General features: G+C 67.9%; 3 protein-coding genes across 7 annotated transcripts in view; all 3 read right to left on the bottom strand.

The window, feature by feature from the left end:
• RNF214 (ring finger protein 214) overlaps positions 1-10,484 on the bottom strand; it is a 147,265-nt gene that overhangs the window by 19,082 nt on the left and 117,699 nt on the right. The window lies entirely within an intron of this gene.
• TAGLN (transgelin) lies at positions 294-2,752 on the bottom strand. The gene is made up of 5 exons (XM_061368301.1): positions 2,644-2,752; positions 1,282-1,481; positions 1,028-1,205; positions 848-950; positions 294-677 (listed from the first exon to the last, which is right to left on the bottom strand). Exons 2-5 carry the CDS (start codon positions 1,459-1,461, stop codon positions 536-538), a joined length of 603 nt encoding a protein of 200 aa, XP_061224285.1. The 5' UTR covers positions 1,462-1,481; positions 2,644-2,752; the 3' UTR covers positions 294-535.
• On the bottom strand, positions 3,012-9,670 carry SIDT2 (SID1 transmembrane family member 2). Of its 5 annotated transcripts, XM_061368296.1 has the most exons (28): positions 8,987-9,220; positions 8,709-8,830; positions 8,461-8,622; positions 8,325-8,370; positions 8,142-8,243; positions 7,981-8,064; positions 7,782-7,893; positions 7,633-7,698; positions 7,457-7,550; positions 7,285-7,340; positions 7,044-7,055; positions 6,880-6,951; positions 6,682-6,756; positions 6,392-6,454; positions 6,012-6,133; positions 5,863-5,936; positions 5,712-5,778; positions 5,507-5,580; positions 5,301-5,424; positions 5,088-5,205; positions 4,882-5,018; positions 4,695-4,803; positions 4,497-4,573; positions 4,368-4,414; positions 4,013-4,118; positions 3,812-3,922; positions 3,624-3,737; positions 3,012-3,547 (listed from the first exon to the last, which is right to left on the bottom strand). In XM_061368296.1, the coding sequence occupies exons 1-28, from the start codon at positions 9,185-9,187 to the stop codon at positions 3,485-3,487; spliced, it is 2,610 nt and encodes an 869-aa protein (XP_061224280.1). In that variant the 5' UTR covers positions 9,188-9,220; the 3' UTR covers positions 3,012-3,484. The 5 variants fall into 5 exon arrangements, with proteins under 5 accessions (XP_061224280.1, XP_061224282.1, XP_061224281.1 ...); XM_061368298.1 differs by lacking the exon at positions 6,392-6,454 and having other exon boundaries at positions 8,987-9,670; XM_061368297.1 differs by lacking the exon at positions 7,044-7,055 and having other exon boundaries at positions 8,987-9,670.

Genomic DNA, 10,484 nt, shown 5'->3' with positions numbered 1-10,484 from the left:
GCTCCTTCCCGTGTCCCTGGGTTTATTTTTCTAGCGCCGGGGTTGGTTTTTTAATGAGCAGAGCCCTTTTGTGAAGCTTTCCAAATAAAGCCTGGAAAACCCTCCCCTGCCCTCCCTCCATCCCTGCGCTGCGCAGCCGTCACTCACCCCCGCCCGCCCTCTCCCATGCTCCTGCAGCCGGGATCCACAGGGATGCTCCACCCGGGGCAGAGCAGGGAGCATCCTCAGGTGCTGCCCAGACGCGGCTGCACCATAACGGGGGGTGCATGGAGGGAGCGTGCCCGGAGCCGCGCTAATGAAGAACCTTTTAATGTTGACCGAAGCCCAAGTACAAAACCGAGGCCAATTCTGCTCCCTCCCCGATGCGAGCGGCTCTGCGGCGGTGGCTGCGGTGGCTCCGGGCTCAGCCCATGGCTGCGGAGCGGCGCTGGCGATGGCGGGCGCGATCGTGCCAATAAATACCAGTGTGAGGGCGCTGGCGGTGGCGGCCCCGGCGCTGGGCCGGGGGCAGCGGGCGCGGGGTAGGGGGGGGACCTTAGCTGATGATCTGCCGGGGCCGGCCGTAGCTCATCCCCGCCTGTGATGCCCCCTTGTTGCTCCCCATCTGTAGGCCGATGACGTTCTTGCCCTCCTTCAGCTGGCTCTCGGTGAACTCCCGCTTGTGCTCCTGCGCTTTCCTATGGGATGGAGGGACAGGACATGCAGCACCCGCATCCCCTGGGATGCCTTCACCAGGGATGCGCACCCACCCGCCATTCCTGCATCCCGGCAGTGGGAAGAGCCCGCTCCACGCTGCCATGGGGCAGGGGAGTCCCCACGCCCGGCACCGGGCTCTCCCCACGCTTACTTCATGAACCAGTTGGGGTCCCCATGGTAGTGCCCATCGTTCTTGGTGATCGCCAGGCTCCCCAGCGCCATCAGCGTCCTCTGCACCGCCGCCATGTCCTTGGCTGCAACGGATGGAGGCGGTGAGGATGGGCACAGCGCAGCAGCCCCATCCCTCCCCAACCCCGCTTTCCCCACACACCTTCAAAGAGGTCGACGGTCTGGAACACGTCGGTCTTGACCACGCCGTAGTCCTCGGCTGCCTTGAGGAACTGGGCGATCTGCTCCATCTGCTTGAAGACCATGGTAGGGGGGGTGTCGGGGATCTTCACGGGCTTGGAGCCGTCGGGGTAGAGGCTGTTCACCAGCCTGCTGAGGACCTGCGGGCAGAGGAGAGCCTGGGATCACTGCGCTGCGGAGCTCCCCCCACCGCCTGCCCCACGGCCCCACACTTACGATGCCGTTCTTCAGCCAGACCTGGAAGCCCAGGCGGCCGCGCTCGGGGCGCCCCACGGCGGCCCCGCACTGCGCCACGATCCACTCCACCAGGCGCTCCTCCAGCTCGTCGTCGTACTTCTTCTCGATCTTGGACTGCACGTCCCTGCTCATGCCGTACGCAGGGCCCTTGTTCGCCATCGCTGCGGCACGTGGGAGACCTGGGGCAGGGATGGGGACTGTGGGACCCCAGCACCTCGGGCCGTCCTCCAAGAGCTCTTCCCTCAGGGCACAGCCACAGCCCCTGCAGCAGAGCTGCCCTCTCCCTGCTCCAAGGCTTCGGATGTGCCACAGGGCAGCCCCATCCCAGCCTCAGCCGCCTGCCAGCTCTTGGCACCAACACTGCTGGTGTGGCTGCATCCTGCAGCCAGAGCTCTCCCCATTGGGATGCAGGCTGACCATGGCTGCTGACCGTGGCACAGTGGGGCCGTGATTCCAGGCGCCAGGAGGAGCGCAGGCGAGGCAGGATGCGGTGGGAGCCGTGCCCGTGCCCTTGTAAGGACATGCTGTGGGCTGGGAGCACAGGTAGCTGCAGGGTGCCAGGAGGATGCCAGGCGGGAATGGAGCCGGGAGCCGGGAGCCCAGCCCTCGGTGGCGCTGCCCCGCTCCTCCCGCTCTGCTCCCTGCTTGGGGTTAAGCCTCAGAACCGGGGCTGTGCCCTTGGGGAGCCGCCGGCTTGGTCCCACGGCCGTACCCTGCCCCGGGATGGCTCCCCACGACCGCTGGATCCTCTGGGATGGCTGAGACCGGGCACAGCTCCGTGCGGCAGAGGATGCTGACCCCGCCTGCTGCCGGCCAAGCGCTGATACCCCATGAGCCCATGTAGGGGTGTCCCATGAGCCCCACAGGAAGCCAATGCCCACATCCTGAGCACCAGCAGCCACATCCAGCAATGCCCTGTGCCATGTCCCAGCTGGGCACACGGTGATGATATTTGGGCCCCAGCCTCACTGGTCACAGCTCCCTCCACCCCTCGGCCGTGCCTGCTGGCCACCAGATGCCTGAGACCGCACCAGCCCAATGCCTCTCTCTGGTCCCCAGGCAGAGATATGGGGCATACAGCGGTGAGTGGGGTTTGGCATCGCCCCCTCCACACTCTCTGAGCCCCACACAGCCCCTCCGGCCACCGTGGGGCTGAGCCTGCCCGATCCACAGCCCCTGACCCCATTCGCAGCGTGGTGCTGGGGGGGGCAGGAGCAGCAGCCGCATCCCCAGAGCTCGATCCCATCCCGGGGCCCCGATCCCCATCCCGGCGGCAGCGGCTCCATCCCGGGCACCGGTCCCCATGGCTGCGGTCCCCCCGGCCCCTCCCCGCACACTCACGGGCGGTGCAGTCGGACGCGGGTGCTGCGCGGCGCGGAGCGGGCACTGCGCGCTGGGGAGGGCGGCCCCGCGCTAAAAGCCGGGCGCCGGGACGGTGATGTCAGCGCGGGGGGGGTCCCCGGTTCCCCCCGCCCCGGCCCCTCCCGTCCCGGGGGGCGCCGGCCCCGGCACCATATTTGGGGAAAGACTCCGAAAATCGGGGGCTGCGCCTCGCGCCCGCGCATTCCCCGCGTGCCTCTGCGCGGCGCAGCCCGGCCTTCTATAGCCGCGGAGCTGCCGGCGCAGGGCGCTCCCAGCGACCCCCGACGGGCACCGGCACCTTCGCTGCCCCCCCACTGCCCCCCGGCACCCAGGGAGGAGGCAACAGGCAAAGTGCAGACACTTTAATGCGAGTCCCTTCCCAGCAGACCCACGCGTGGAGACGCCACGGCCCCGTCGGGGGGCACACAAGGGCTGGCACCCCCCGGGCTGCTGCAGCAGACACCAGTGGGGCCCCCCCCCGGCTGCCACTGCCGGGCCCACACCCCCCCCATCCCCACGATTCAGGCACTGAAGAGAGACCCCCACCCGCATGCTGGGGGCACGGGGCTGCTGGCACGGCCCTTACCCAGGGCCCCTGCCCCACGGCACGGGCACGGAGCGGCAGCAGCACCTTTGCCGGTGGCACCAGCAGCCCCTAGCCCTGGTTTTGGCTCTGAGAGCCTGGGGACGGGCACGGAGAGCCGGGAGGGAGCCGGCGGTGGGGACGAGGCACACCGGGACCCCCGGGGAGGGGACGGAGTGGCTGGTGGGGCCCGGCTGGACCCATAGGGCTGCGTTTGGCACAGGCGGCTGCGGGCCCCTAGAAGACGTAGATCTTGTCCCGCTGGACACAGTCCAGGTCATCGTCCAGCGTCAGCAGCACCTGCGGGGCGAGGGGACCGGGTGAGCCGGGGGGGGACCAGGGATATGGGAGCCGTGCGGCGGCAGCCGGCACCTACCAGGAAGGAGCCGAACATGGCGATGGAGGAGAGGAAGTGCCAGATGTCGTGGTCGTCGAAGAAGTCGAGCAGGATGCAGTTGCGGTTGTGCTCCCGGGACTCGGCCGGGGTTTTCTGTTGGGGACAGGGACCCCCATCACGGCGCCGGTCCGCACCCCCCAACACCCCCTGCAGCACCCACCACTCACCTGCCATGTGCTGAGCCCCTGGAAGAAGAAGAAGAGGGCGAAGCCCCAGACCACGGAGGTGCCGATGATGCAAAGCAAGGGGATGAGCTTGATGCGCTCCCCGCTGCGGAGCTGTGGGGCAGGCGGGGTCAGCGTGCAGCAAGGGGCTGCGGGGGGCCCGGCCCTGTGCTGCCCGCCCCACACAGCCCGCTCGCCTCCCACCTTCATGATGATGTAGAAGGCGAAGTAGAGGAGCAGGTTGCAGATGCCGATGGCCAGCAGGTAGGAAGCGAAGTCATTGGGGCGGACAATGAGGCCGTAGGCAGCGCTGGGGAGGCAGGGACAGGCAGCGGGGTCAGCGCAGCATCGGGGTCCCTGCCTGCCATGCCCGTGCACCCGCTGTCCCCCAGGGATGCTGCAGTGGTGAGGGGCCGGTCATGCTCTGCTCCCCAGGGAGGAGACCCCAGCCAGGGCTCTGTGCTGCAGCAGTGGGAGGGGGGCGGCAGCAGGGATGGGAGCACGGTTGGGACTGGGAGAAGCGGTGCAGGGGCTGGTGTGTGCCCGGCTCCGCACTCACAGTGACCAGTTGATGATGTTTCCCATGACCAAGAGCACCATCCGGTCCTGCAAAAGGTGCGGAGCAGAGGTGAGGGCGGGCAGGAGGGGTGCAGTCTGCAGGGCTGGGGACCCTGGTGCCAGCACTCACCACGTACATGGGCCCGCTGCACTGCCGGACGCAGTCTGTGTACAGCACGTGCAGGATCCTGCGCAGGATGCCCGAGTCTGCGGGGACAGGGGAGGGAGAAGGGGAAAGAACAAGGATAAGGACAAGGAGAAGGACAAGGAGAAGGACAAGGAGAAGCTGCCTCCCCCCTCCCCACTTGCAGCAGTACCCCCACCTCACCCAGCTTCCAGCGCCCCATGTAGTAGAGCTGTGTGCTCAGCAGCAGCGTGGCCACGATGTGGATGACGGAGAAGACGATCCAGAACGCCGTGTTCCCCTTCCCAAAGACCTGTGGGGCGAGCAGACCGTGGGCAACGGGGTGCCGTAACCGGCTGCCCCCCCCTGCCATGGGCAACCCCATACTCACCACACCGACCACGGAGAAGAAGATAACGAGGGCCAAGCAGGCGTAGGCGCTGTAGGCGCTGGCGTTGATGTCCGGGTGTCGCTTCTGGTACAGCTTCAGCATGCAGAGCCCCGCGATCATGTACATGAAGGAGGTGTCTGCGGGGGGACAGCGGTGAGCAGGGCAGGGGGGGCAGCGCAGCAATGGGGGTGATGGGGGGCACCCACCGAACTGGAAGTTGGTGTAGTTGGGGCAGACGTGGTAGCAGGCGCTGAGCAGCCCCTCCATCATGAGCGCCGTGCCCATGGCGTAGAAGAGCCCGAAGTGCTTGGGGATGCCGCACTCCTGCAGCAGGAGGGGAGAGGGGCAGGAATAGGGGCCCTGTGGGGCTGAGCCCCCCCCCCCACCAGCACACAGCCCTGTGGCCACCGGTCCCTTACCAGGGCATAGGCATCGTTGCGCAGGAGCGCGCGGTTGTAGTTGATCTCGCGCTGCAGGATGATGAGCAGGAAGAGCAGGCCCAGCAGCACATAGCCCAGGTTGCTGAGGATGTTGTTGAAGGCGCTGCGGGGGGGGGGCAGTCAGATGCGGGTGCTGCAGAGCCCCCTCCCTGTGCACAGGTGCCCATCGTCACCCCCAAACCCACCTGAGGTTCCCCAGCGGGTGGGCACAGAGGAAGTTGTAGTAGCAGATGTCCTGGTTGCCGGTGACGTTCACCACCTGCGCGCACAGGGAGACGAGGTGGAAGTGGGACGCGGGGATATGGGGGACATCCCCATTGCATCTGGGGTGCACAGTTGGGGGCCGAAGCCCCCAAAAGCCCCATATGCTGCCCCCACGTCCCCACTTACTGTCTGGTAGGTGATGACGAGCTGGACGACGGGGAGGGCGTAGAACACCGCGATGGTGGCGATGTTCCTGGAAGGGGCATGGGAAGGGGGTCAGGGGGTCCCCAGGGCAGGAGCCCGCTCGGTGCCCCCCCGCCCCACAGACCCCGCTCACCAGAAGTAGATCTGGTACTTCTTGCGCAGCACCCGCTTGTCCTTGCGCGCCAGGTCGGCCACGCAGAGGTATTGCTGGAAGGAGAGGCAGGAGGGCTCAGGGGGGCAGTGGGGGGCACTGGGGGGCCGGGGCTGTGGGGCAGGACCCACCTTGGTGCGGATCACGTTCTTGTCATAGTCGATGTCAGCCAGGGTGTCGTAGTCGTCCTCCTCCACCGAGCTCAGCGAGTCCACGCGCGGCCGCCCCACCACGTGCTCCAGCGAGCGCTCCCCTGCACCGAGCGGGCATCAGCGGTGCCCAAGGCACCCGATGCCACCCCATGCACCCCAATCAGGCACCCAATTAACCTGAGCCCTTCAGTTCACCCCGGGGCAGGACCCCGGGGAGCATCGCCCCATGGTTGGGGATGGCTTGGGACCAGGAGGACTGTGTCCCCCCCCCGCCCTGGCTCTGCCTAGGGAGGGAGGTGCTTGTGCGTGGGGCAGATTGGGGGTTGATTGGCCCGTCCCTGCCCGCTACCAGCATCTACCCATGGCAATGCTCAGTGGCCTCATCGGGGTGGAGGGCGTGCGGCGCTTGAACTGCTCCTGCCCTTCAAAGGAAAGCCAGAGTTACCGCAGCAGGAGCAGGGGGAGCCCTAGCGGGGGTCCCGGTGCGCGCCCACCCCGGTGGCACCGGCGCCGACCCCGCTGCGGGCTGGCACGGAGGGGCCGGTACCGCAGGGACCCTTCCCGGGGCATGGAGAGGGGTGGAGGCGGGTGCACAGCAGCAGCTCTGCGGTGGCCATGGCAGGCGCCACGCTGCCGCCCCGGCACTCACCCACGTAGCCATAGGGGACCTCTGCAGAGCACAGGCTGTCCGTGACGCCCTCGGTGCTGCTGGAGGAGCCGTTCCCTGCAAGGACAAGGACAAGGACAAGGACAAGGGCAAGGATGGGACGGGACGGGACGGGACGGGCAGACAGTCAGGGCCACGCAGGCGGGGAGGCGAGGGGCGGTGCGTGGCGGCAGCACTCACCGAAGGAGCCATAACCGTAGCTGTCGTAGGGAGAATGGCCCAGGAAGGAGTCAGGGATGCTGCGGCCGTGCCCTGCAAGAGGGTCCCCGTGAGGCTCCAGCAGCTCCCGTGGTGCTGCACAACCCCCAGCCCGCAACCAAGGGGGGAGCAGAGGCTGCACCTACCCAGTAGAGATGCTGGGAGTCCCCGGAAAGCGTGGAAGGAAAGAGACAGACTTGGTGAGGTGCCCCAGCCCCAGAGCGGTGGAACCCAGCCCCGGGATGTCCCTGTCCCCCTAACACTGGGATTTGCCCGCAGGGCTCGGGGAGCAGCGGGGAGCCTCTGCAAGGGCTTTGCCATGGGCTCGAGATGGCAAAACAACGGTGACCCCCCCAGTAACCCCCGGTGCTGCGAGCAGCCCCTCACCCGTGTCCAGGCTGGGCGAGTCCATGGCTGCCAGGAGCCCCTTCCTCTTCTGCTGCCTGCCGAGGGAAGCACCGTGAGGAGGCAGGGACGAGGGGCACGGCCCGCCCGAGGCCAGGCCATGCACCGGGGGCAGGACGGCTCCCAGGCGGCAGCCGGGACACCAGGAGCTCACCGGCAGCTCTCCCAGCAGGCGAAGAGCAGCGTGAGCACGTAGAAGGACAGGAAGATGCCCAGGCAGAAGAGCATGCTCCTCACGTAGGCTTCCGCTGCGCAGAGCCAGGACAAGCCCTCAGCAGGGACCCCATGGACCCCAGCACCCCCAGCCCTGAATGGCCCCTCCATGCTTACAGGTTATGGCAGGCGACACCATCACCTCCAGCGTCTTCTGCCGGTTGTGCTGGTCCACGGGCTCATCTGGAAGAAGGCACGGGCTGGGGGCTCAGCACCCAACTGGTGGCAGCAGGGATGCGCTGCAGTGGGTGCCTCCCCCAGCATACCCGGTAAGGCATCTCTGGAGAGGGGGTAGAAGGGCAGAGCCCCCCCGCACGCCTCGTCCTCCGTCTTCACCACCACCACCACGTAGAAGCTGTTGCTGGGGAAATCCTTCTTCTGCAACAGCCGTCCCACACGGGGGTGAGCAGAGCCTGCCCTTGGGGGGGCTCGGGGCTGGTACCCCCAGCACAGCCCCACACTCACCTGCACCGTGATGGCCGCCTTCTTGGTCATGGTCTGGTACATGCCGATGAAGGCCACGTTGTTGTCCAGGTCGTAGACGGGGCACTGAGGGGACACAGGGATCGTCAGCCCTATCGGGCATCCCGGGTCACCCAGAGAGAGGCCGCAGCACCCAAACCCACCACGACGTCCTGGATGGAGATGACGGAGCAGGGGAAGGCCATGGCCGAGGTCACCTTCACGATCACCGAGTCCACTCCCTCGGGGAACTCGTACTTGAAATACTGGGGGGGGGGGGGAAGAGCCCATCAGTGCCACGGTGCCTGCACTCTCCTCCCCACACCCCCCCAGCAGCTCCTCCTCACCTGCGGCTGCGCAGCCGTGGCGTTGAAGCTGAACCTCTCGTTAGTCCTGCAGAGAGCACGGCGGGGCTGATGGGTGGTGAGCCTGTGGCCAGTGGCCCTGGCAAGGAGCGGGGCTGGGGACCAGAGCTGCCCTCACCTCAGCACGAAGTTCTCCACGTGGGTGACCCGCAGCTGGTAGGAGGCGTTGAGGGACAGCGTGGACACATCCACGTAGAAGTGCTGGGTCTCCACCTCGGCCTTGGTCTGCGGCTGGCACAGCGTGCGGCTCACCTCCTGGTACGCGTACTTGCGCTGGTACCTGCGCGGGCAGAGCCCTGCTGTGCCTGCGGGATCCCTGCCTGCAGCCCGGGTCCCCCCCGCCCGGCCCGGCCCGGTCCTACTCACATCCCTCGGAGGATGAGCGGCACCTGGAAGGACACCACCGCCTCCTTCTGCCTCACCACGAAGAGGACGGGCAGGTCCTTGTGGTCGGAGAGGACGTTCACCGACACCCGCACGCCCTCCGTCTGCGGGCAGGAACACAGGCGCTGGCCTGGACTTTGCTCGGCCCTCGTGGCAGAGACCGCGTCCCGTGTCCCGCATCCCGTGCGGGGGCCCCGCCGTGGCGCCCCGGAGCTCCCCGAGAGGGATGCAGAGGGGCAGGGGCCGCCCCGCCGGCTCACCCTGTTCCTCCGGACGCTGTGGTTGAAGGCGTAGATGTTGAGCAGGTCTGCGTTCACCCAGTCGCTGTAGGTGGTGTTGAAGCGAGCTTCCTTCTCCCTCACCTCGGGGCGGCCGCAGGGCTGGGGCATGGCGGGCGGCAGGGCCAGCAGCGCCCAGGCCAGCAGCGCCCGGGCCAGCGCGGCCGCCCCGGTGCCCGCCATCCCGACAGCATCCCCGGCCGCGCCCGCACCGGCCAAGGTCCGCCGGGGCGGGCCGGGCCGGGTCAGCCGGGCCGGGCGGGGGGGGTCAGCCGGGGCGCAGAGGGAAGCGCTGCCCCATAGCGAGCCCCGCCGCTGCCGCTGCGCTGCCGGTGCCGCCGCTGCCGGTGCCGGTGTCGGTGTCGGTGTCAGCGTCCCCGGGCCCGCGCTGAGCCCGGTGCGGATCCGAGCGGCGCCGCGGGCAGAGCCCGGGGGTGCCGCTGCCGGTCCCGGTCCCGGTGCCCGTCCCGGTGCGCGGTGCCCGGTGCCGGTGCTCGCTGCCGGTGCTTTCGCTGTCCCCGTTCCGCAGGCGGCTGTAAACACGGGCCGGCGGTGATGTAACGCGTCGTCACCGGTTATAAAGGGCCCGGTCAGGGAAGTGACGCGGCGGCGGCTCCCACCGGGGGAGCGGCAAGGACGGCAGCGCCCGCCCGCCGGGAGCCCGTGTCCTGTGCAGGGCCCCACCGCGGGCATCCCTGTCTCAGGGGAGCCCCTGCCCCATGCAGGACCCATAGGGGAGCCCTGGCTCCGCTGCAGCGAGCACCCGAAGGGCACGGACACCCCCGGCCCTCCCCAAAACGGGCCGAGGCCACATCCTGCTCACCGAGCCCCCAGCCGGGGATGGGGCCGCAGGGAACACCCCCCACCCCCCCCCCCCCCCGCCCCAGGCAGCTCCAGCCCGTCCCTGCTGTGCTGCAGCCTCGGTTTTGGGGTGCTCATGTGTTCTCTGTGTCTGGGCTTTCTGGTTTAATCCCCCCCCTCCCCAACCACTGTTTTCCAGGCTTCAGGTGACATCCAAGAGCTCCACTGCTGGTTGCCCTCTCCTGTGCAGGACAAACAGAAGGAGACACGAGCACTGCTGCTATTGTGCACTTTATTTCTACAGGTTCTCCTCTCACCGAGGATGCCAAAGCGTTTTTCAGACCGTCTGCACGTTGTCTCCGTGCTCCAGGTGGTGACAGCAGATGGAAGGACCTGCGCAGGGACACATGGACACCCGTGTGGGAGCGGGGAGCAGAGCTCGCCCCGGCTGCTTGAAGCGGAGGATCAGCTCTGCAGGGCTGGCTGTGAGTTGGTGTGTGGTGATGGGTGCTCCCTATGCAACCACCGTGGAACCAAACACAGGCTGCGCCCTCCAAGCGCGGGGTGCCTTCACCTGCAGAGCCCTGCTCACAGCTCTGGAAGCAGGGGAACGGAGAGGGAAAACCAACAGAGGCCCCAGTGGAGCAGGGGAAGGACAGATGTGAAACAAGGAGGGAGG

Source organism: Neopsephotus bourkii, unplaced genomic scaffold (assembly GCF_033783945.1).
Source record: "Neopsephotus bourkii isolate Nb327-2 ecotype Australia unplaced genomic scaffold, CSIRO-AGI_Nbou_v1 NB_1433, whole genome shotgun sequence".
In the NCBI taxonomy this organism is placed as follows: Eukaryota; Metazoa; Chordata; class Aves; order Psittaciformes; family Psittacidae; genus Neopsephotus; species Neopsephotus bourkii.
The sequence above is the reverse complement of the archived record's forward strand: the minus strand, read 5'-3'. Positions and strand labels throughout refer to the sequence as shown.

What these genes read in the sequence shown, in the direction of transcription:
- TAGLN (XM_061368301.1), bottom strand. Translation starts at nt 1,461, where the DNA reads ATGGCGAACAAGGGCCCTGCGTACGGCATGAGCAGGGACGTGCAGTCC. An exon ending in GACCGTCGACCTCTTTGAAG is followed by an intron (nt 951 to 1,027) that starts GTGTGTGGGGAA and finishes CATCCGTTGCAG; the next exon opens with CCAAGGACATGGCGGCGGTG. An exon ending in GACCCCAACTGGTTCATGAA is followed by an intron (nt 678 to 847) that starts GTAAGCGTGGGG and finishes TCCATCCCATAG; the next exon opens with GAAAGCGCAGGAGCACAAGC.
- SIDT2 (XM_061368296.1), bottom strand. Translation starts at nt 9,187, where the DNA reads ATGGCGGGCACCGGGGCGGCCGCGCTGGCCCGGGCGCTGCTGGCCTGG. An exon ending in GGTGTCGCCTGCCATAACCT is followed by an intron (nt 7,551 to 7,632) that starts GTAAGCATGGAG and finishes GGCTCTGCGCAG; the next exon opens with CGGAAGCCTACGTGAGGAGC. An exon ending in TCTTCTCCGTGGTCGGTGTG is followed by an intron (nt 4,804 to 4,881) that starts GTGAGTATGGGG and finishes CTCGCCCCACAG; the next exon opens with GTCTTTGGGAAGGGGAACAC.